The sequence below is a fragment of the Odontesthes bonariensis genome, chromosome 2, assembly GCF_027942865.1.
Source record: "Odontesthes bonariensis isolate fOdoBon6 chromosome 2, fOdoBon6.hap1, whole genome shotgun sequence".
NCBI classification, from domain to species: domain Eukaryota; kingdom Metazoa; phylum Chordata; class Actinopteri; order Atheriniformes; family Atherinopsidae; genus Odontesthes; species Odontesthes bonariensis.
In genome coordinates, this window is record NC_134507.1 from 20,474,107 (window position 1) to 20,497,858 (window position 23,752).

The following is a 23,752-nucleotide window of genomic DNA, read 5'->3' on the forward strand; positions in this document are numbered from 1 at the left end:
GGGCTTTAATTTAGCAATTAAGACCATAACACAATGTACCCCAAACAGAAACACAGGCTACCGCAAAACCTTTGTTAACATTCATTACTTTGAAATAATTCCTGATCCCATCTAGATGCTTCTTGAGGCCGTCTGCTGGTAGCTTCTGTCACTCTCCCACCATTTTGCAGGAGTCAATTTGAAACATCAATAGGATTTAGGTCAGAACTTATAGCTTCTAAGTTTAAAAACAGACATTTCCTTCTCAACCACCCATCATTCTGTGCTGTGGGTCATTATTTTGCTGAAAGGCCGAGAACTAGACCTCCAACCCAGCTTTCTGACAGTGAATAAGACGTTTCAAAATGCCTGTTATCTTCTGATTTCATCAATCTTTTGATACATGCAATACCTCGAGTAGCAGAAGCAACAAAGTGGTCATGCAGTGTAATTGAATCTTTAGGCTAGTATTTTATTTGAAAACTTAGTTTTGTGGCCTGTTAAACTGATGAACTACATTCCTAAAGAGTGCCATTTTCATTTCCTCTGTCCATACCAAAATATTTCAGAAACTAACCTGTGAGATTTTTCTGCTGACATGATATATATATATATATATATATATATATCTTAGTTAATATATTTGGACATTTTATTTAATAGACCTACTTTAGGTGTGTAATGTTAATTTGGTTCTTTGGATTATTCAAAATTTTGTTAACAATTCAAGATGCCAGTAGTAGTAACTGGCACTGAAGAACAACTTACTGTTTTTGACCATGCACATGAGGACTAATCTTTTGGGATGGGCGGGGCTCCTTGCAGAAGAGAAACATGAGGTGAAAAAAAACATGTTTTCACACAGTAGCAGTCACCATGAACAATGTGTGAACAATAATCACACCAGAGGCTATAGTGGTATGAAAGTCAAGTCCAGGCAGGCCATTTACTGTTACAAAGTTATTGGAACTCTGTCCCCTGGTTCTCTGAGCCAGTCAGACTTGAGCATGAATTGTTTGCCTTCTACTTATGAATTCTGCTGTTGTAAATGAAGGCTACTTTATATGACACCTATTACACCTTCACTGTACATTGAAGTCTGTGTCAGAACCAGTTTAATTAAAGATTCAATGCTGAGATTAAATTAAAAAGAAACTGATTATAGAGATCAATGAAAGGCAACTACATTCAGTCTGATTCGAGCATACATGTGGGGCTGAGGAGCAGCTGGAAAGACAGAAACAGACTCCTGATGGTAAAACTGGAAAAGCTCTGGGGGGAATAAAACATCGCTAGCTTGTAGCACATCAAGTTCCATTTACTGATATGCGTTTGGATTCCTGATGACATCATTGTAATGTCTCATTAATGCCACAGAGATGTGAATATTCAAATGGGGACTGCCAAAAAGAAATTAAGATGAACTATCCATGAACTAACACAGTTGAAGGAAAAATGAAAAAAATGCTGATTCCATCAACTGTTGCTTTGCTTTTAATATATGACAGTAGACAATATCTTATTGGGGGGGGATCTGAAGCTTTGAGAAATTTAACAGATATTTTTTCACAGTTTTAGGACATTACACTGGCTTAAACAATCATGACAATGACAACAGCCCTGTTAACATGTTGGCTGTGCCTTAGCAGCTAAAAAACAAGACATCGTGGGGCACAGTATAACTGAAGGTGTCCCCTGTATAAAGGCTGTAGTTCCTTGACTCCCAGCCTGGGGGCATTTGCTGCATGTCTTCTGCCACCACCTCTCTTAGCCCCTTTTCCTGCAAACCCACTGTCAAATAAAGGCCATTGAGGCCTCAAACACCCTTTGAATTAATAAAACTTAAAATAAAAAAAGTCCTGTCTAACCTGCTGCTGCTATTCTTTGGCAGGTTCAGCCCTGCATCAGTCTGTGCTTATACACACCAAGCCTCCGTTGTGGAATCAGTTGAGCTATGATAATGTTGTTAGAGTGTTGAATTCTACAATGCTGGCTTATCCTTGCACACTTAGCCTGTTTTACCTCCGTTTCTGCCTCCCCTTCTTGACTCGGGTGCATCAGTGGCCAACTTCGACCTTCCATTCAGACTTTGTACTTTCACACATGACGATGACCAACAAAAGGGGCATCAGTCCTTCCTTTAGGGGCAAAAGCCTGATGGCACCAACTGTCAGCTGAAGCCATCAGCCATTATAAAATAATCTTGTAATAAGATATTGTCTAAGGCAAATGTGAGTTGTGTAAGTTTCAAATGTGGTCTATCCTGTGCTAATGTCGTCTCATTTTCCCCATTGTACCTTCATTCCTAGAAAGCAGCCCTTTACTGTTACACTTTATATGATAATGAATATATTCCATCACTTTTTTGTTTACTTGTTAAAAATGATGGGAAAAAAAAAAAAGGTTTCAATCAGAACAAGCCAAGATGGACTGAATTATTATCTCAATTAGGTCCCTGTGAACTGTTAAAAAAATACAGTGGTTACTTTTTTTTTTTTACATTTTTCTTGGCCGACAATGCCATGCAGGTTTTAATTTCACATGAAAATATTATCAACTCACCTACTTAAATTTGGCTGATATGCTTTTGAGATGATACAATGCTTTGTCCTGAGAAAGGAAATAGAAGATAGATAAAATGTAATCATAAAAACGGGTGTAGTGTTGAGTCATTCTATTGTGGGTTACACTTTTTCCAGAAAAAAAGATTAAAATAATTCTAATGTCCTGGTAAATGTTTCAAAAGCAAGTTAGTTTTATTTCAAAATATTTTAGTTTAAATAACTAAGAATCATACATATGTTCACATTCTGTTTAATTACCCATCACATCAGTTGACGGTGTTTTTGCAGAGCTGGACTTATAAGTAATGTCAGAATGAGTTCAATAACACAGAGACACCCTCATAGCTGTTCACAATCTTAATCATATTATCCCAAACAGACTTCAGAACAGCCATAGAACTCTGCTGTCTTTGTTCATGTTAAGACTGCCTGCTGTTATAAATCCATGTTTCCTATCAGGAACCAGCTCCTACTAGGGATAAAGAGCAGTTTAATCAATCTCATACCCATTACCAGCCAAAATCTCTCCTCCTATAAGGGAGAGGCAGGCACCACAGGGAGGACAGAGACAGATGCAACTGTTCTACAGTCATTGCTGAGTGCAGGTTAGTTCAGATAGACTTGCTAAAAAAATCTTGGTGGTGTTCAAGAAAATTGACCCTCTTAAGATTTCCTATAATCGTGTTTCAGTTACCTTTTATGCGGTCTTTGAAAGAGGACAATTTTCCAGAAGCTTTTGTTTGAATATAGTCTACCCACTGTCCATTCACCCCCACCGAATCGATAGCTTGAGATATACAGTACAGAGAGTAGTGTGTTGAATGCACCTTAAACAGAGTTTACAAAAGCATCATGAACCTTTGAAGCAAGAGTCTAAATACATGGTACCAAGTCTGTACTCAAGCAAACTAAATATTAATATCACCATGTCAACCAATGCAGTTTAATGTTAGCCTTTCACCTGAGACTGCTGAATATGTTTCCCCAATTCTTTCATTCATTATATAGAAGACATACAAATCTATACTTCACTAGGGTCCAGTAAGAAGAGAAGGCATTTTACTAAAAGCAACAGACACTGATCAACCACAACATTAAAACCATCTCCCTAATGCTATCCCGCAGTTACAGCTCTGAGTCTTTGCAAAGACCCTCTGGGGTGTTTTGTGGAATATGGAACTAGAATTTTGGCAGCAGATTCTTGGGTCCTGCAGGTTGTACAGCCCTCTCCCCTTGATGTTACAGGATACATTGTCCTGCATGGAAGTTGGGGTGGGTGTGTGTTTGGTGTACAACAATGTCTATATGTAGGTGGTACGCCTCAGATAACATCAAAATTAATGCTAAGGTTTCCCAGTGGAGCACTGCCTTGTAATGAGATAATCAATTTTATTCATTTGACCTCTCTGTGGTTTTAATGTTGTGACTGATTAGTCAAAAGGCTTACCTATCTCATGTGGTCTAATCCTAAGGGAGCCATTAATAACAACTGAATTCCATGGCAGTCCACTCAGTAGTTGTAGAGATGGGTCACAACAGTATTTCATTAAGGATATGTTAACGCTGCCAGCCAAAATCCCAGATGGATTTGAGAAAGGTCTAACAGCAAAAAGCCAACTGAAATGTTTGCAAGAGAAGATTTCTACTGAATATGCTGCAAAGCATGTCATATTTGAAAAATAATGACACAAGATCCAGTGCATGGATTCCGATTAGTAGAGCACTCTGTCGGACACAGTGGAGAACAACAGTCTGTAGACAGATGCCAAAGTAAATTGTCTGCTGTGCAGTAATAGCTGGAAGGAACCGGTCATTATAAAGATTTTACTCCAGAGTGGCAACATTTCTGCTGATGCATTTGATACCAAAGCAACCCCAGCTTAAAGGTTGGTGATGTACAGATCTGATCACTTGTAAAATAAACAGAGTTTCTCAGATTTGAGAAACAAATCTTATTTGCTTGCATTCTGAAAAGTGAAAATTTACATTCTGGATTTCAAAGATAACAGATTTCTTTGACTTTATAGGATGGCAATCCAGCCAATGGGTGTAAAAAAATGTTTTATATGAAAGCTAAAAATTGTCTAGTAAATAAAGTCGGGGCACTCATTTACGGTGCTTCACTTGATTTAGCAGTAACCCAACATAGCATGCTATTTGGGTCAAATTTGTCAATAGTGTTGTTCTATTGGTTTCAAGCTGGATTTCAGTTTCAATAGAATAAAGTCTACGGAACAACAAAAATCAATCTGGTATTAAAGGATCTAAAGCAGCTCACTGAGCCATTAAGTAGGCAAGTTGCTTTAGATGTAGGGAGAGCACGGCCTGACACTGCTTGAACCACATATTGTTTAGGACCAGAATGAACTCTGTCTAGACAATGACAAAGATGAAGTAGCATTCACAGACAGCAGGTGCCAGATAGAGACTGGGTTTGGGCCACATACACAGAATGATATCAAGAGGTAAAAGAAGATCTCACAAACTAAGGTCACTGGGAATTTCCGTGCATGCTGTCATGTACATATCTCTGTGTCTTTCTGATCAATAAATTACCCATAAGAGGCTGCAATGGTAAGTCCGACTACTCTTTTCTCCACAACAGATTTAAATCAAAGTATCAAATGAGTGACCCCTTTCAGATAAATTTTCTCTTTGAAGGCATGGTTGGATTTAAGAAAAATAAAAGGCAGACCACATGATTATTTTTCAAGGCACAGTAAAATCTAAAATAAATACAAATTTAAAAAAAAAAAAAAAAAGAAAGAAAAATTCACATCAAAGAGTCAACTAACAGCCAAATTATTTTAAAAATAGGTGTACTTTTCAAATAAAAAAACTGAAGTATTAGGCTACTGTTCAGAAATGTCAGAGCTCGGTTCAAATCAGCAAAACTACGATTGTCTGAAGGAAGCAAAATCATGTTAACTATAAAGGAAGACAGAACAAAGAGAACAGGGGCATTACAATATGAACAACTGAAGAAAAACTTGTGTTTTAGTTATCAGTGGGTTATAGGATTATCAAATGATTTATTCACTCCTATTGGCCTGAAGTGACAAAAGGAAAACTACAAAAGGATGTCTTGCAGTTGTAATCCAGTGTCACCCTGCTTCTTAAGGAGCAAGAGAAGTGAAAGACTAAAGTTATTTCTGTTGCTTGGGGGAAAAAATGATGGAACATGCCATCTTACAACAGAAAATCTAGCGATGTCCTGCAATGTAAAGTGAGAGCTGCAACCTGAAGCCAGAGAAGGTGAAGCTTTAGAGGTTTCTATAATTTCGTTTTTCTTTTCCTCTTTTTTTGTAACAGTGGACACTGGAATGAATTTGCACTCCTGACTAAGCTATTCTTTGCACCCGAGGTCAGAGATACAGAGATTTTTTAAGCTGTAATATCTGACCCTGTGCACTCCTATTGTAGAGCTGGAGGTTCTGTGCACCATTCAAAAGCGAAGGATTGAATACATATGAGGGATTATGATAATACTTTTTAGGCAAGTGTTTTTATGGATATAGATTTTGGCACTTTAGCCCTTAAAAAGTAATACCTGGAGTTACATGCAAGTCAGTGCCTCTCTCTTCCAATTTTCTCAAACATCTTCTAAAATATAAACCATCAGCACGCTGAAAACAACTCAGCCATTATGAAACTAAATCTATCATGTAACGTTCATCCACTATTTACACATAAAGCTTCAGTGTAGCAATTATGGTTCTAATTAATCTATAAATGACCAATACTAATACTGCTACTAATACTACTATAATCTTAAGTATTTTCTCTTTCAGAATCGGTTCAGTTTGTACTGACTTGAATATAAGATTAAAACATCAGAAAAATGAACAAAAAAAACAAACTGCAAAACTGTATCAAGATCATTTCCAATCTCTGAAAATATTTTCTGTAGACATTTATATCATATATTCCATTAGGTGGAGATACAGACTGAATGCTCTGATGCTCCTACAGTAGATAAACACAGTTCCTTATACTCACAGTCAATAAGCAAATCTGATTAAAGTTGAGGAAAAAAAAAAAAAAAAAGAAATCCCCTTGCAGATATGACAGTATTACACCGTTTAACCTGTACCATATAAGTAATGCATGGTTAAAAAAAAATTTGATACATATTGCTGACATATTAACTCATTGGCTGCCAGCCATTTTCAGTGAAGAGAGAGCCATACTGCCAAGTGTTTTACAGTATTTTGACTGATTTTCCAAGACCCACAGAAAAGTGTGTCTTATGACTATGTACACACCGAAATTACCAAAGGAAAGAGTAGACTCTCTTCTTTCATCAGGAAAAAAAAGTTGGTTTCTACCATTTTCAGTCCTTTAGTAATAGACAGTAGAACATAGGTTGGTTTCACCAAAAACAGCTGTTTGACCAAAAAAACGGAGAAAACAAGCTTCTTTTTTTTTGTGCAAAGTGGCACTGCTACCACCTTGCGGGTAATTTTGCCAGTATATTCTCTGTTTAGTGTTTACAAGCCTAAGATTTAGTGACAAACTCCGCTAGATTGTCCCCCAGCCCGCTCCGTTAAAAAACGCAATTGACGTCTATAGACGTCTTTGGCAGTCAACGTTTTTTTTTTAAATTGACGTCTATAGACGTCAATGGCACCGAAAGAGTTAATGTAATACCTCAAATTAATTAGGCTATATTACAGCACCTGACACGAGAAATTCATGTTTTATCTGATTTTAGGTAGAAGATGATCACTGCGGGAACCACTTATTAAGAGCGACATTTCGTGAATGAACTACCATTCTTTGGCTGAGATTCGTGCCATAGTAAGAGTCACTAGTTTGTGCCTCCATTTTTGCACATGCAAGAAACAGTTTGTTACCCGTTTTGTCTTATTAAATTAGAAATGGGTCATTAACATTTGTTAAAAAAGAGAGTATTTTCAAATGTCTATTTAAGTTTGCCATGTAGTCTTCAAAACTTTAAACATAAACTGAATCCACAACATAATAGCTACAAGGGAATATAGCAAAAGGTTTTCCGCTCTGGTTAGTGACTCATACTACCAGTTTTGCATAGAAGCTGATATACTACAGTGGGCAAGAAGCTCATGCTTAATGTGTTAACATCACGACAGAATCCAGATTAGGGGAATGTCCCTGACCTGGACAATCTGCAATTGTCATGCTAAAAGTGAAGCTCAGGAGAGTAGAAACGTTATCTAGTTATCTAACAAAACAAATTTAAAGAAATGCAATGTGGAATCTACATGTGCATATAGAGGTTCAGTAGGAACAACGATTACCTGAACAGCAATTTAAGGAAAACATAACTATTCAATTGATAGATCATTTTAGCTCCCTTAAATCATACACCATATGCTAACATTAAGCCCATATCAAATCTGAAATCCACAAATGGATAACCACTTTGTACTCATTATCAGTGTACTTACAGGTCAAGTAGTTAAATAGAGTAAATGCCTTTAAATTTTACGTTGTCCATGAATTTTATGCTGCTGCCTTTGATTTAGATCTGCAACCATAAAGAAAAAGAACAGACTTGGACTATCGGGTCAGTAGACGTTACACCCTCATGTCTATCGAGCGTAATAACAGGATATTCTTGTCTGAGGATGTTGTTTTAGCTTTTGCTTGTCACAGAAGACAGGTGAAGCTTTGATCATGTGAAAAGGTTAAGGCTCTGTCATGTAATGTTACTTGGAAGGCCCTGACAGGCCAAACATGTGGTCTACCTCAAAGCAATTGAGGTCATCTACTTGTGTTATAGGCCTACTATACTACTTGTAGTATGGTTAATGTATAAACAAGTTTTTTTTTCTTCCTAGTTAAGTTGTACTTTGTTGTAAATCAATAAATCCATAAAAATCATAAAAATTAACTAAGGCTGTGGTGGACTGGCGAGCTGTCTGGGGTGTAACCTGCCTCTCACCCAATGGCAGCTGAGATAGGCTCCAGCCATCCTAAATTGGATGAAACCGGAATAGAAAACAGCTGGATGAAAAAAGTAACAACAGTTTTAAAGTATTTCAGCCCTATTTTACATTAGTTTTTAATTAGAATAAATACATTTATACAAATAAAATACTTTTACTCTGCTAACAGAACCAATTCAATGACTTTTGAGGACACAACAGATGAATACCAGTCACTGCCATCAGTTTGGAATAATTCTGTTTGCTGATAGGCCGATTGCAGTCAACAAGATGGATATCTGCCAATAGCAATGGCTAGGCCATGCTAGGTTTATTTACAATTTCTTGCATGGCTGCTTATGTTACATAACATTGTAGATTTGATACAATCTGTCCTCCATTGTTGAATAAAAAGAAGGATTAAAAAAAAAAAAAAAGTTCTTCAGTTTTTCATAAAGACACAGACATGCGGGAGGAGAAGTGAATGAAATGCTGCAGCTGTTACTCCCCTGCCCACAAATGTTAACCGTGAGAAGGAATCAAGTTAACACAGATTTATTTCTATCTGTAGACAGCGATGCGGGTCACTGTCGCACTGCTTCAAGACAGACACCACAGGGTATTTAGCTGCTCTGTGATGAGGATCCTAATTAGCTGTATCCCTTCATTTAATTAATTCAGAGTTTAACATTGCAATACAAGGACAGATGTCAATGTTGCTATCAGATCTGTAAAAAAAAATAAAATAAAAAAATTTTGTTAGAACAGTGCTTGATAAACTAGAATTAGACTTAGAATGTTCGCAATTCAAATTGTAGTTTATTATGCTGCATTGTCCTATCTGCAGTCAAACTAGGATAGGAATCTAAGAATTGGACTGTATTGCAAGAAGGTAAAAATAGCTGAAAATCTCCTAAACTGCACATAGATCCATTGATTATTAAATGGGAAAATAGACTACTGGGAGAGACTGTCAATTATTTCAACAGACCAATATAAGAAGAGGCCCACACACAAAGCTTGTCTGATAGACAGCTCATAAGAATGAAAAAGTAGATGGGTAGCAAAACAGCTAGTCACAGATTTGAGAAAAAGACAAGCAAAAGAAAACCTTTAGCAAAACAGATGGCAGGGCACATGGTGACGTAGCTCCTCAGTCAGACATAAAGAAAGCCAACTAGTTAAAAAGACAGCCCGCCAGATAGCGAAGAAACGTAAATGGCAAGAAAGGCAGACAGCAAGACAGCTCGTCACAGCAGCCTTCAGACAGGTTTATCTTCCTTGGTGGGATTTGTATTGATCCAACCCAATGCTGAGGGTGCAGTATCAACAAAGGAAGCCAATCAGGGCTGTAGTGGAGGGTAAACGCACGTAAACGCCGTTTACGCACCTCTGGAATTTAGGAAATAGCGTTTACCCACCTCTAAATAGCGTTTACCCACCTCTAAATAGTGTTTACGCATCTCTTAATGGCAATTACGCACGTCAAAGTTCCCTGCGCCTTGTGATCTGCCGTTGGAATACAGTGAACCCTCGCTATAACGCGGTTCACCTTTCACGGTCTCGCTGCTTCACGGATTTGCATCGTGCATTGTGTTCTGCATTCTGATTGGCTAAACAGTCTCTCCGCTTCTTCTCTACCTGTGTGTCAATAACGTTGTGGTTTAATATGTACACGTACATTACAGTTCTCAAACATAATCGATGGTGGCATGTCGGTATATATAAATATTTTTGCCCAGAAGAAAAAAGAGCGACAACAACTACCGATCTATGCTCTTCTCTCGAAAAAAACACACCTGCACCGCGGGCTTTAGAAGAAAAAAGCGCTACAGAGCGGAGTCAGGATGCAGCGGCTCAGTCAGAAGAGCAGTGAAATACACGTGAGTCACTATTTGTCCCACTGTACTTTGTATTTTTTTTCAAAATCATTTTTCATTTTCTCCCGTTCTAATCCAATGACTCGGGTCGCGGTGGGGCAGTGCTGATCTCCACAATTTGAAGCCTTCAGTTCGTATTGATGATGAAAATGATTATTTTACAGTACAGTAGTTATTTGTTAAAAAAAAAACATTTATACAGTACTTTTATTTGTTAAACAAATGCTTGGGCCTGTAAAACGGCTTTGTTCTTTGGTTTCAATGCATTATGCAGTATTTCATTGTATAATAATTGTAAAAAAAAAAAAAAAGGTTTCTACTTCACGGATTTCGCCTATCACGGGTTCTTTTTGGAACGTAACCCCCGCGAAAAACGAGGGTTCACTGTAATCCAAAATAAATTTGGTGTCCTGGAAATGAAGTCCTGGCTGGTGAAGCACAGGGGAGCCATGGACCCCAGAACACGCCCCTGCAAGGCAGAACCTGACGTAGCGGACAAGGAGGCCCTCTGGGCACTACTTTAAAAAGCATGCATACTAACACACACACACACACACACACACACACACACACACACACACATACCATATCTACTGTAGATAGTTCTTACTCCACACATACTTTTCTTTACTGTTGAAATTTGAAATTTAATAAACTACAAACTACAAACACATTTGTTGACTGTCATTGATTTAATATGACTTTAACTGATAACGTCATGGAATATGGCCAGGACAGCCATACAGATTCGCGACACCTTGCGTTGCTTTGTGCTGTGTCACGTCACGTTGCGTCACGGTCTGTCTGATCAAAAAATTCATAGTTTACCCACCTCTAATTTGACCACAACAGCCCTGAAGCCAATGTCAAATATTTCCAAAAACAGATGTCGCTACGAAACTTTATACCATATACATTATCATGTCATACTATCCAAAGTGTCCAAACCCTAGTTTGAAAAATATGTTTAAGGGGAGGTGGATGGCTGTATTTCCCTGAAGGCTTATCTTTACTATACACTATATCAAATGTAGCGTAGATGTTTCCAGTGTTGAAATTTTTAAACTGATGTATACTCTCTTCTAGATTAAACTCTTTCAAGTAGCAAGAAGATTAGCCAGTAGGGATATACTCATCTTAGGAACGGAATACAACGATTTTAACTCCGTTTTGGTTGAAACCATAATGCCTCTAACCAAATGAGGGTTAAGAAAGGTCTGGTCTGCAGGGATTCAATAGTACAAATAAAGACACAGAAGTGGAAAACCTCTGAACAGATCAAGCTATGTTCAAACGTACCCTAACCGAGGGAGGGTGCCACAAATGAGCCAATTAAGCTCAGACTTGTCTCCTCATGAAGATGCTAGTAATGGTAATGCATCAATGGGATCTTGTTTCCCTCACAATTTCCACTGAACCTTTGATTTATTTTAGGGAAGAGCGTGTGTGTGTGGGAGAGATGATTTATTTTATCTTAGTTCAGACTTTGTGTATTCCTCTCAATATATAAATCCCAAGTGTTAATACGACTTCCCTTCAGAAGAGGCCTGATTTCTCTCAACACTGGAGATGGTTTTGGAGCAATTACATTTAAATGAAATAACAGATCATCTTATACACAGATGTCATGTTTATGAGTTACCTTTGGTGATCAAGCACTCATTTCTCCCAACTCACCGTAGTCGCTCTCGTAAAAGATGATGAACTTCTGCCAGTGCAGTTCTGAGACGAGGGTAAGCAAGACGTCATTGATTCGTACAGGTGGACGGGCAGCCAACGTATAGCTCTCTCCGTCTGGGCTGGGGTTGAGCTGGCAGCCAGTGCGAGGTGCTCCGTCTCCATTTCTTTGGATGAAGAGGTGGGGGATGTGCATTGCGTCTGTCAGAGACTGCAGGGCACTTGCGGCTGCACAACCCGTGGATGTAACCAGAGCGAGAATTCCCTGGTTCATCAACTCGCATGCTGGACAGAAGAAAAAAAGAAGTGAGAATTAAGAAAGATGAGAAGATGAAAAGATGTTAAGGCAGTAGTAAATCAAGACAGCAATAAGGAACAGCACCTTGGTAGTAGAGAAGGAACAAGGTAACACATGATTACATGCTGTATGTTTTCTAATTAATCCAAAAAGGATTTCTTTATGAAAAAAAAAAAAAATAAGAAAATCAGGTTTTAAAAATACTGCACTGAAGAAAAAAAAAAACCCAAAGAAACCAAATCATGCTTTGTTCTTTATGTTCTACTTAGAATTGCATCTGAGCCTCAGCATGTGGGGAGCAGATCACAGAGAGTATAGTGTGTTGAATCTGAAATCACATAATAAGGAGATGAAAGATTCAGAGGGGATCCTCCAATCCTTGTCCAGACAGAGCAGAGGCAGCTGATTAAAGCAAATTTTCTTTCTAAAGGTAACAGCCACTTGAAGAAAGTAGATGAATGAGAGAGCACCAAGAACGAATCTAAGCAAAAAGAATGAAACAGACCAAGTGGGAGGAAACAAATTGTTAAAGAAAAATCCAGAATATTGTAGGAGGATACGCTCCATTAGACATCCAACAGATGGACAAACAAGAGCCTCAACTAAATATCATCTATCATGACCTTCATTTTCCCATCCTTTCACATAGGGTGGAAATCTGTAAACATGCAAGGATAAAGTAAGAAGACACATGTTTGTAATGTCTGTGGTAGGTTTTTAAGATTCCTACATTTGTATTTTGTTAGAGCAAAATCTCTTAAATCTTGTTCAGTAATGTCACCATGTTTGATAGGATGTAAAATGCCATCTTCAACATAAATCTGAAATTCACATGAAATGCTGTTCTGAAAATGAAGTTGAATATTTAATGACTGCTGCTGGACATGAGGCTGCAGTAATCTGTCTTTCTAGTTATTTGCTCTTCATATCACTTAACAATTGAACAATGACCTTAATAGAGGACTCTGGTTAATTTGAAATAAGTCATGTCAGTTTTAGTTGTCACAGTGTCCTGCTTTTTTTTTTTTTGCTCTCTTTCTCCCTCTGTCATGTATTTATTTAAAAAAATCCAAGATTCACTGAACCAACATCATGATGTCATCTTATATTTTTATGAATCAAAAGAAAAAAAGTACACATGATTTCTAACCTTAAAGTTTAGCCCAAACTCTGCTCCCACAAAATGCTCGGTCAGGCGATTGGAAGCTGGGTGTATATTTTCCAAATCTCCTTCAACCTCTTTACTCAGCCCATGGTAAACATCGGTGACTAAGCACTATAAAACAATGTCTTCCTGTCATCATTTATCAGTGGCTCAGGGAGAGTGTCACAGACACTGAAAAATAACTGGAAAAAATGCAGCTCTAAGCAGTTCCAACTACATAAGAAATTAACGTTAAAAGAGTACCCAGTATGTTAAAAACTGATGCGAGAGGCTCTTGACCAAGCAGCAGCATGTGATGAGTTGGAAATAAAAAGATATTTAAACCTAACCATCTCCTCGAGTGTGAATGAATGAAAGCACAGTATTTGCATCTTTTCTGAAATAGCCTTAAAATGCAAAAAAACAAAGCAATTACCATAAAAGTGAAAGTAATAGGAATCTAACTGCAAAACTGCTTTTTTGCCTTTAATTCAAAGCTCTATTTGTATACTGAGCTGGATAATCAACAACTACTGGGATTGTCTAATTTTGCATGTGACACAGGACAGGTGACGACTACCTTTAAAATTCAACTTTGTCACATAGCATGGCTCTTACAATGTTGGTACCAACGGGGAAGCATATTGTACACAACACCAACTAAATGCAAAAACACTGGACTTTGGCACAAACTGGCATGAACCATTGAGACAGAGCAGAAGAGGACTCAACGTGTCAGACATACAAGTAAGCTTTCATCAGCTTATTTGGAGGTTTAAGTGAAGAAAAAGGAAAGTGGCTGTGGAGAAAAAAGCATTAGGAAAGAGGAGGTTTGAGATGAAGGGGTGAGGAAGGGAAGGGAAAAAAAATATATATTCTAGGAGGGGTGGGTAGGTGTTCTGAATGGAGGCATACTGGGAAAGGTTTGCGTATGTGTGTGAATGTGTGGCAGAAGGAAAAGGACTATTAATGTGACAAATGACGATTTCATCTGCTGACTGCCAGCGCAAGACTGCATTAAGGCACTGTAACTCATGAGGCCGGAGAGAACAGGCAACTAAATAACGTACTGAAGAGAAGCAGGTAAGTAAGAGGACATCCAAGGAAGACAAAGATGCAGTGTAGTAAAATTTAAACAAGAAAAAGAAAGCACAGCAAGAGGGAACAGGGAAAAGCTTACAAGAGGACCGGAAAGATTATTTGTAGTGTTTTGCATGAATGCTCAGGAGGGTGCAAAAACAGCTATCTTTCTTCTCCAGGGCTGAAATTGTGTTTTTTTTGTGTGCGTTTGTGTAAGAAAGAAAGAGACATACGCGTGTGCCAACAGGTGCAGGGGGCACCTGGAAAATATTCTGCAGTGCAACATAAAACGTGATTACTCTGCTCAGTGGGAAGTTAGGTGACTGACGGCAATACAAATCGGGAGGATGGTTTAACTCTGATACAATGTCTAAAAGTGTCAGTTGGTAACAATAATGTGTTGCACTAACACTAACAATTGAGACATTTTGTTCCTGAGTTGCTAGTTCCCTTTCAACAAGTGTTTTTGGATGCAGCCTACACACTAAACTTCACAATGCTCTGTACAATTTGAATTTGCTTTGACAAAAATCACAGATGAGGAAATAGAGTGAAAAAAATGCATCAAGTACCATCTCAATTTTACTTCTGTGTGATATCACAAACATGTTATATTTCCAACTCTGATTTTTAGTGTGACTGATGGATCTGAGCAAGAGCTTCACTGAGAAGCCAGTGGCTCAATTTTGGATATTGTTGTCTTTACAACAATATCCAAGACTGAGTGACTTGGAATTGAAATTAACCTCTCCATTTGACATGAAAGTACTTAACTTGGCTTGGCTGTGACCGTGGTGAAGGGTGTAAGGATCTCACAAAGTGCATGGGGAAACCTGGAAACTAAATACTGACTGGGTGATAGGTGAGTGAGTGCAGCTGATGGCAAAACTAAATACTGGACTGAACTAAGAAACTAAGGCATGGGACAAAACTAAAACATGGCAAAACTAAGACATGAAACTAAACAAGAACTAAAAACATGGGGAAAACCCCATGAACGTGACAGTATCTCAGTGAGACTCATCCCTTTTCAAAGCCACTGTGTAAACTCAACTATCCTGGGTTCCCAAGTTGAACACACGTAAGTTATCTTAGAATTTACATCGGTGGGTATTTTATTTTTAAATTGCACAATTGACTATTGTTTTTTAAGACGGACAGTAGCACTACTTTCACCTTTATATATATATATATAAATAAATAAATACACAAATATACCACCACCCCCCCTCACCTTTAATCTTTTAGAGCTATAGTTTTATCAAACTATGGCTAAAGTGCTTTTGCAGTCATTTTGGCTTCATAATGGACACCCCAAGCCCATTATATCTAATACAACCCACTGACAAGAGGGAGGAGTTCTTTACAGTCATTGGCAAGGATGATAATAGTGGAATAATGAGCCTTAAATGTTCCCACTGAAGTGGACAGAGGCCATCATTCATTCCCTGCTAGCCATCTAACATCTAAAGTCAGCATCTAATAGCATTTTCATACATGCATCTTAAAAGAATAGTTCTCTTTTGCGAGATATGCATACAAAGTATCCAAAAAATCCTGCTGTTACTTACTGCAGTTATAATAAAACTTAACTGATGGATGGCTTGGGTTTAAATTGAAGGACAGATTCTAAAGAAATGCATGGTGGCAAGTTACAGCTACTTTCTTTAGAAAGGAGAAATGTACTCATCCACCTAACGACTGTAAAGAAGCAGTATTTATTTTTCCTTAATGAATGGTTAGTTGGTGACTTCAGTAAGAGTATAAACTTTAAAATTATTCAGTGTTGATTAGAAATTTTTAAACACCAGATCGTCACTATCATAAAGTAATCAATCTTTTCAACTTTCAGCAAATGAAGTGCCCAATTCAGGCAATGGGCTGCTAGATCATAAGCATTATGTCACTGTCAAAGGACATCTGGTATATGGATCAACAAAAGCACATGGCATTTTTCTGCATAAGTCCGTGCATCATCAGACCAATTCAGCTCTGCCCAGATGGCCTATGGAGACGCAAAATTATCAAGACACCAGGCAGGGAAGAGTCCTCACAGCATTTTGCCACACAATCTGTTTTCCCATCAAAACTTGATGTCATCAATATCTTGCTCTCTTTGCCAATGTAATATAAAGGAACGAAAGAAACCACCAAACAACTGCTGTAGTGAATATTGCATAAATTGGGGTTTGTCTCAGTGATTTTACAGTCTAAATAAAACGGTCTCATTTAGTTTACAGTAACTCAGAGAGAGCAGTCCAGGGAGTTTAAATGCTGTCAACATCACTACAGTAACAATAGTCGAACTCGTTGAGTGCAATATTAATCCCAATAAACAAAAAAAATAAACCAGGATTCATTGTTAAAAAGATATACAATGGTGCCAGTCCATCACTGTCCCCCTTCAAATGTGGATTTCTGTCCGTCTTTATTTAACCCAAGTTGAATGTGAATTTATACGTGAACCATTATATATTAGTAATTTATGCAGATGAGCATTACATGACTATGAGCATGGGTTCTGTTGAGCCACAGCATAATTTCAACACATTATATACTGCTGCCACCACCATTATTGTAGTCATAAATAACTCATGGTCATTTCACGTACTTATGTGAGGCCAACCTAGTTTGGTAAGGACGCTTTGCTTGGTCCTCCGATTCCTGCTTTGAGCAGCTTTAAAACAACATTATAGCTCTTAGAGACGACCTTATAATGGCAGCTGGACCAAAGCTGAGTTCTACTTTTAGTGAAATATTGCACTTCTTATTTCCATCACTCTCTTTCCTTCACACACTTAATTTCTTCTTGCTCTCTTTTTTTGAAAAGATAAACATCCATGGCTCTTTCCCAGAACGTGCTCTCTTGCTGTCAGCCTACGATAAGAGTTAAGGTACATATCCCCATCAATACTATTGATGTTACGGCTGCCCATGTCATCTGAACTGTGATGGAGCATTTCGCTGCAGTAAATTATCTCCTCCAGACAAGTGACAGGTAGAATAGTCGAGTACAGTAGATGCTGTTAAGATTCGGGGAGTGCATGTGTCCACTGCAGCACAAAAGAGGACCATTATAAAAGTTATATCACGAGTAAAATTTTCAATTTCTGTTTTATCCTCATATATACAATATATCATTTGAAGATTGTATTAGACCTTAGTATTTCAGTGTCCTGATAATGTTGCCTATTGCCTTTCTGATAAACCCCATCCAACAAATTAATGAAAAAAAGAGAAGGAAAAAAAAAAAAGCTATCACAGTACAGTACGTCCACAGAGGCATTGTTCAAAAAGACCAGTCTCACCAGAAAAATCTGTAAAAGGTCTGTGTCAATATGTCAATCTGATAAATAATATTAAAATGTAGCAGTGTCACAATCCATGATTAGAAAATGTTGCACAGTTGAATGTTTAACCCCAAACCACTGATCATTTTTTAATCTTAATGTCAAGGCCCAACCATCTTTAGTGGAAGCAAGGTTTTAAAAAAAGATGTTGTGGAGGATCAGTCTTGATTACAGGCCGGAAGATGGTGGAATAACAACTTCATCCCACCCTGCTTATTGGCTTTTGTGGCCAAATCAACAGTGCTGAATTACATCATGTAGTCATATGTCAAACATGGATGTCCTGATATAGTGAGACAAGCTTAATAAGCCTGAATTTTGAATTTGAAAACTTAGTCACTGCACAATTTTATTTTCTCTTTATTGTGAAACTGAAACGTTTTGTTCTGTGGACCAACGTAGCAGTGAAATGTTTCGGTTTAAGATCCAGTTTGCTAAATGCTCCAAAAAGTTATTTAAAAAAAAAAAAAAAAAAAAAAAAAAAAAAAAACAAACAGGTGAACAGAAAACAGATTAATGGTCTCTGGTGGATAAAAATATTTATGTCAATATTTTCACAACTACATAGACAGCAAGTTAAGTAAGTTTATGGTTGACTTTTATGGATACTTACTGGTTTGACCTATAAATACTCATTTTTAATGGCTGAGAGGGCTTAATTATGTAAATATTCATTGTGACTTGGGAGCTGTGCTGGAGTACAAATAGAGAGACATAGCATGTGTTTTAGTTGGCTATTAAGACCATGTAAATACAAAACTATGTAATTCTTCTAAGGCACCTCATATGACTGGAGTCTATAACCTCAAGAGCATTAAAAAAAACAAAAAAAAAAAACAAACCCAAAAACAAACAATGCACACATTTATAATTGTTTTCTGACCTGCATCAAACACTGAATATTAGCTTTGAGGTACCAGCTGTTGTGCTTTGAATTTTAATGATGCAGTTTATAATACAAGCAGTTAAGTATTAGAACTGAACAGTTCTTCCTTTTAAATTGTGTTTAAGTGCTTGTGTTACAGCTTCTATGTGTAATGTTTTGGAGAAGCTGCAATCAAAAACTATAATTATGTCATACAAAATCAACATTTTGCTTTGAAGGGCTTTTATGTCTGCTCGTCTTCGTCCATACTGCTGAAAGCTGGTTCTTATCATTTCAAACATCAGAACTTACACTATAAAATGAGTGCTGAGTCACAGACTGCTGTTCTGAAACTGAATTAAATGCCACTGGGCTATGATAAAAACAACACCACCAACATGCGACACAACTAGCCACCATGTCTGGTGGCATTACTTTCAGCTGATGATCCCGGTTGCCTGAAGCCCTTAGCTTTTGATGTACTTCACAGAGGAAACGTGTGTGGAGAGTCACAGCCTGTAACATGAAAGACTTAATTTTTTAGTTCTTACATTATCTTGATGTGTGTTAGAACAAGAAGGCTAATATTCTGAAACCACAAGATAATTAAGCTCCTTAACTGGCTCCCTACCTCTGTTTTCCACATCATCCCTTTACTCCCTTTTACAGAGTGTATTTGAGTCTTTCATTTGTTCCTGTATCAGCTGAGCGCAATCACTGTTAATACTAATATGTTAATATGGTCAGTCTAATGTACATAGTGATTTGCAGATGCATGGGTGTTTTTTTTCTCCCCCAAACATATTTACATTTTGTTGATGATGTCCAATTATGATGCCTGCTGGGATGAGGTGCTCTACTGTCACACTCCAGCTGGTGAATAGGACACTGTCTTGATATGGCAAAACTGTGTTTGGGTTTTGTGATGACTGATCCGGATGGAGAAAAGAAAGATTGGCTAGCATTCTCAAAGGATCATCACAATTAATTCCCCAACAGGACAGAGGTGGACTACATTGAATTGGAAAACAACTTACACTCATCCTTTGAGATATGTAATTTGTCTGATAATAATAATGAACGACTACAAGTATATTCAGGGACGCACTCTGTGCTTCCGTTGTAGAATGTGTTACAAGAAAACTCAAGAATGATTGCAATCATCCTTAATAAGGTCTCATTTCCTGCACAAGAACATTCCTTAAAGCCTAGACTTAACAACAGTGATCAAGTATTTGGCAGCTCTGTAGGGACTTGTAATAAGATAAAGTTGCAAAACCAAATGGATTAAAAATATATCAGGAGCAAGTCCTACTTTTCATGAAAATCAGAGCAAAAAAGAAATTGTTATGTAACATGTTGTTCATGTGATAGCTGTAGCTAAGGGCACCAGAGTACCTCAATCTCAATTGCCAGTGATTTATAGCTCTCCGTGGGCATCTCACAGCAAGCATGAGTTCACTAAATGGGTTAACTTAGTGTCTGCAGCGGCGATTGTTTTGGTGCAGCTGCTGATTGGTAAAACTGTGGGTCTACACGAGTACAGTGGAAAAGTGCCAGAATTGTTGAAAATTGGAAATACTTCAGTGTCTTCAATATCCAAAACATTATTGTTAATCCACATAGCGTGCTAAGTATAATGAAACGCTCATGAAAAACAATAAATCTCTTCCTAGTTTATAGTTCATAAATGTCCATTATCCATGTTTGTTTGAATTATGAACTATAGTTAGAGGTGGATAAACTGAAGCCTCCAGGGTCCAGAAGCAAAAACAATGTGTTCACGCAGAACCTATGTGCACACCTTATAAAAGACAAACTAAAAGAAAGATTGTGTGGTGAGAATGTGCACACCTCAGGAATTCCTCAGACCGTGTGTACGTATGTTCTTGGACCAATTTAATTCCCATATGATAAACTACAAACTGAAAACAGTGGCAAAGAATTACATAAAACATTTCACTGGACCTTACTAATAAGACATTAAGTATTCAGAGATTATTCCATCATAAAAGTTGTTCATGTGCTGCTTTAGGTTTCCAAGGGCTGTACAAGCAAACAGTTGCCAAACTATGCTCAATCATTGTTTTTGTCCCAGCCATGTCCACATAAGAATTTTTATCGCAGTGACTACACATTCATCCACTCTAGATAAAGAAGTAGTCACTTTCCTAGTGTAAGCTGTAGTGTAAAATGCTTATGGTTAATCTTTTCTACCTCTGCAAGGTCCTTTGCTCTGAATTTGGCAGAGATGATCTCTTATTTCGCCATTCAGCAAATTTAGTTTAATTTGTGATTCCTGAACTGAGACCTACAAATAAAACAGATTTTATTTTCTCTACCTCACTGACGAGTGAGGTTCATATGCATCATTTTGGAAATATGTTGAAAAGAATATGTATGCACATTTCTGCATTTACACACACAATTTTAGTCACAACACCAAGTCATCTTCAGGTTCTGTATAATCTCGTTCTGCAAATGAGTGTTGGTAGTCCATGAAAAAATAAGTTTCCATCAACAAAGTGAAATGAGGGGCGGTCGGTGGCGTAGTGGTTTAAGCAGCCGCCCCATGTGCAGAGGCTATAGTCCTCGCTGCAGCTGGCCCTGGTTCGAGTCCCGCACCGGACGGCCCTGTGCTGCATGTCTTCCCCCTCTCTCTGCCCCCCGCTTCCTGTCTGTCTCCAACTATCCTATCATTAAAGGCATAAAAAGCCCCCAAAAATATTTAAAAAATAAATAAATAAAGTGAAATGAAGCTCAAGAAGAGAGAAAATATATGAAAGTATACTAAACACAATATAAAACCATATACAGCAGCAACAATAATCTGTCAATAAGTAAGAGGAACATAGTTGCTTGTTCTGCAGATAGGGAACGATTTCGGGATAGTTGTTTTAATTTTTCATTGTCCTTTCCACTGCAGCTGCCAGTACATTACTCACCAACCAACAACTGAGGGCTATCCTCCACTGTTTGAGTGGCTTACATGTTTGCTAGTGTTGTAGTCCACTGCATAGTAACTGTGGCCTCTGCAGTATGTTAGCTACCAGCTCCACTAAAGCACATGTTGGCACACAGGATCACAGCCACCTGTTTCCACAGCTTGAACAAAGCTGGACATGTGTTCATATTGAAGCCTCATGGCAGATATGTATTCACTTGCTTTGCAAAGTACCTCTCCGAAATCCACAACTAGTATTTAATGAAACATTTCTCATAGTGAGGTACTGCCTTCCTGAGTGTTCAATTAATTTGGGCAAATGTTGCTGATCCATTCTGCTGAGTTTGAGCAATACATAGATTTAATAAAATACACTTGTACATCATAGCTTTTAGGACAGGAACTACACAGTAAGAGGTTGCTTGTAGCACCTAATGCTAAGAAAAAACATAGAATAACCAAATGGATGTAAGGTGCTTTAAGATATTTTTATCCCATTAAAAAAAAACAAAAAAAAAACACAATGAATCAGTTAAATGGAAGTACCTGAGGAAATGTTGTGGACTGCTTTGAAATAACACCATCGATAATTTTATGATAATCTTTACCATTAATTGCGTTCTTCATTTGACCAGGTTGTATCAAAGCGACTGAAAAAAAAAAAAAAAACTACTCTATCGTCACTAATGTTACTCTCTAAGCGGAGTCAGGCTATATCAGTGAATTAAGAAAATTTTGTACAGATGAAAAACTGACCGTTTTCAGCCACCATTCATATTTAAACATTAGAAGGATCCAGGTGTAAAGATATCTTGGTTAAAGCTGAAATTTTCATAAACCGGTTGCTAAAATCCCCCTCCAAACATTTGTGCCATTCAGCAGTTTATCATAAATTTGATTTTTATTGCTTTTCAAAACGAAACTTTTTATTAATCTATACTGTAATTCAATTAGTATATTCTGGTAACCGTTTATTTTGTTCCCAGACTAATGCCTGCTCTTACTTCCCATATTGTAAAATATGCAATGTTTTAATTTTTAATGCATTAACACCTACAAATGATTTGCTTGCACTTTCAGGAGCCACATCAAGAGCTAAGGCTCTAATAACCAATCACACATTTGGTCAAAGGTAGAATGTAATTCAGAACAATTGTTCCTCACACAAAAGATAATGGGTCTTACTTTCTTGTTGAAGAGGAACAGACTCCTCGCTAAAAACCTGCTCTCTTCTTAACGTTAACACTGTCCTGTTGAAAAACAAATGAGCTCATTATCCTTGAAAAGCTGGGCACATAGAAGCACCATGCGTGATGAGCCAAACCTTTGGTTGTGCCAAGCTGAAAATGTCAACATACTACCTTGAGAGTGCACATTAAACTCAGGCGGTAATGGCCGTCACAAGGCAGATCCCCATTATCAAGTCCATTAAGGCACCACACTCCTTTCCAATGAAGGAAAAAAAAAAAGAAAAAAAAGGTTTTAAAGTTCAGAATGAGAACTGTAGATCGGTGCCAAGGTGACACGCTGTTCATCATGCTGCCAACAACAAAAATTCCCGGGTTCATTAAGTGTCAGCTGGAGGACACATGTGCCAAGACAGCCTCTAAACATGTTTTCGTGCATGTTAGACGAAAGAAAAAACATTTCCTAAACTCATAATATTTTACATCACTACTCAAGGTCTAATTATCTCTACATTTCTATGTTTTGTTAAAACTTAAATGGTTAAAAAAAAAAAAATTGTATCTTTCACTTAACGTTTCTACATTTTATTCAAGAGTTTTTATCTATTCAGTCATGTGTACCGCCTTTCTTTAAATACCCTATAAAATATGAGACATTACATGTTTGTTGATGTGGATTGGAAAATGTCTTTCTGCCAATCTGATGAGTTAAATTCATGAATTTGGTGTCTGGTCATATGATAACGACTTGTAATATTACAGAGATTGCAGTTTTGCTCTGTAGGACATAATTGTTAAAGCTTTTCAAGAAAAACAAAAAATTGTTTTAAATAAAACAGATTTTGGAAATGTTTTTGTTTTTTTTTCCTTTATAG

General features: G+C 37.5%; 1 protein-coding gene across 2 annotated transcripts in view; it reads right to left on the bottom strand.

The window, feature by feature from the left end:
• grid1a (glutamate receptor, ionotropic, delta 1a) overlaps positions 1–23,752 on the bottom strand; it is a 300,550-nt gene that overhangs the window by 99,310 nt on the left and 177,488 nt on the right. For both annotated transcript variants that reach the window (XM_075478629.1, XM_075478637.1), the window contains exon 3: positions 12,010–12,294. In XM_075478629.1, the coding sequence (XP_075334744.1) occupies positions 12,010–12,294 (285 nt within the window). The remainder of the gene's footprint in view (positions 1–12,009; positions 12,295–23,752) is intronic.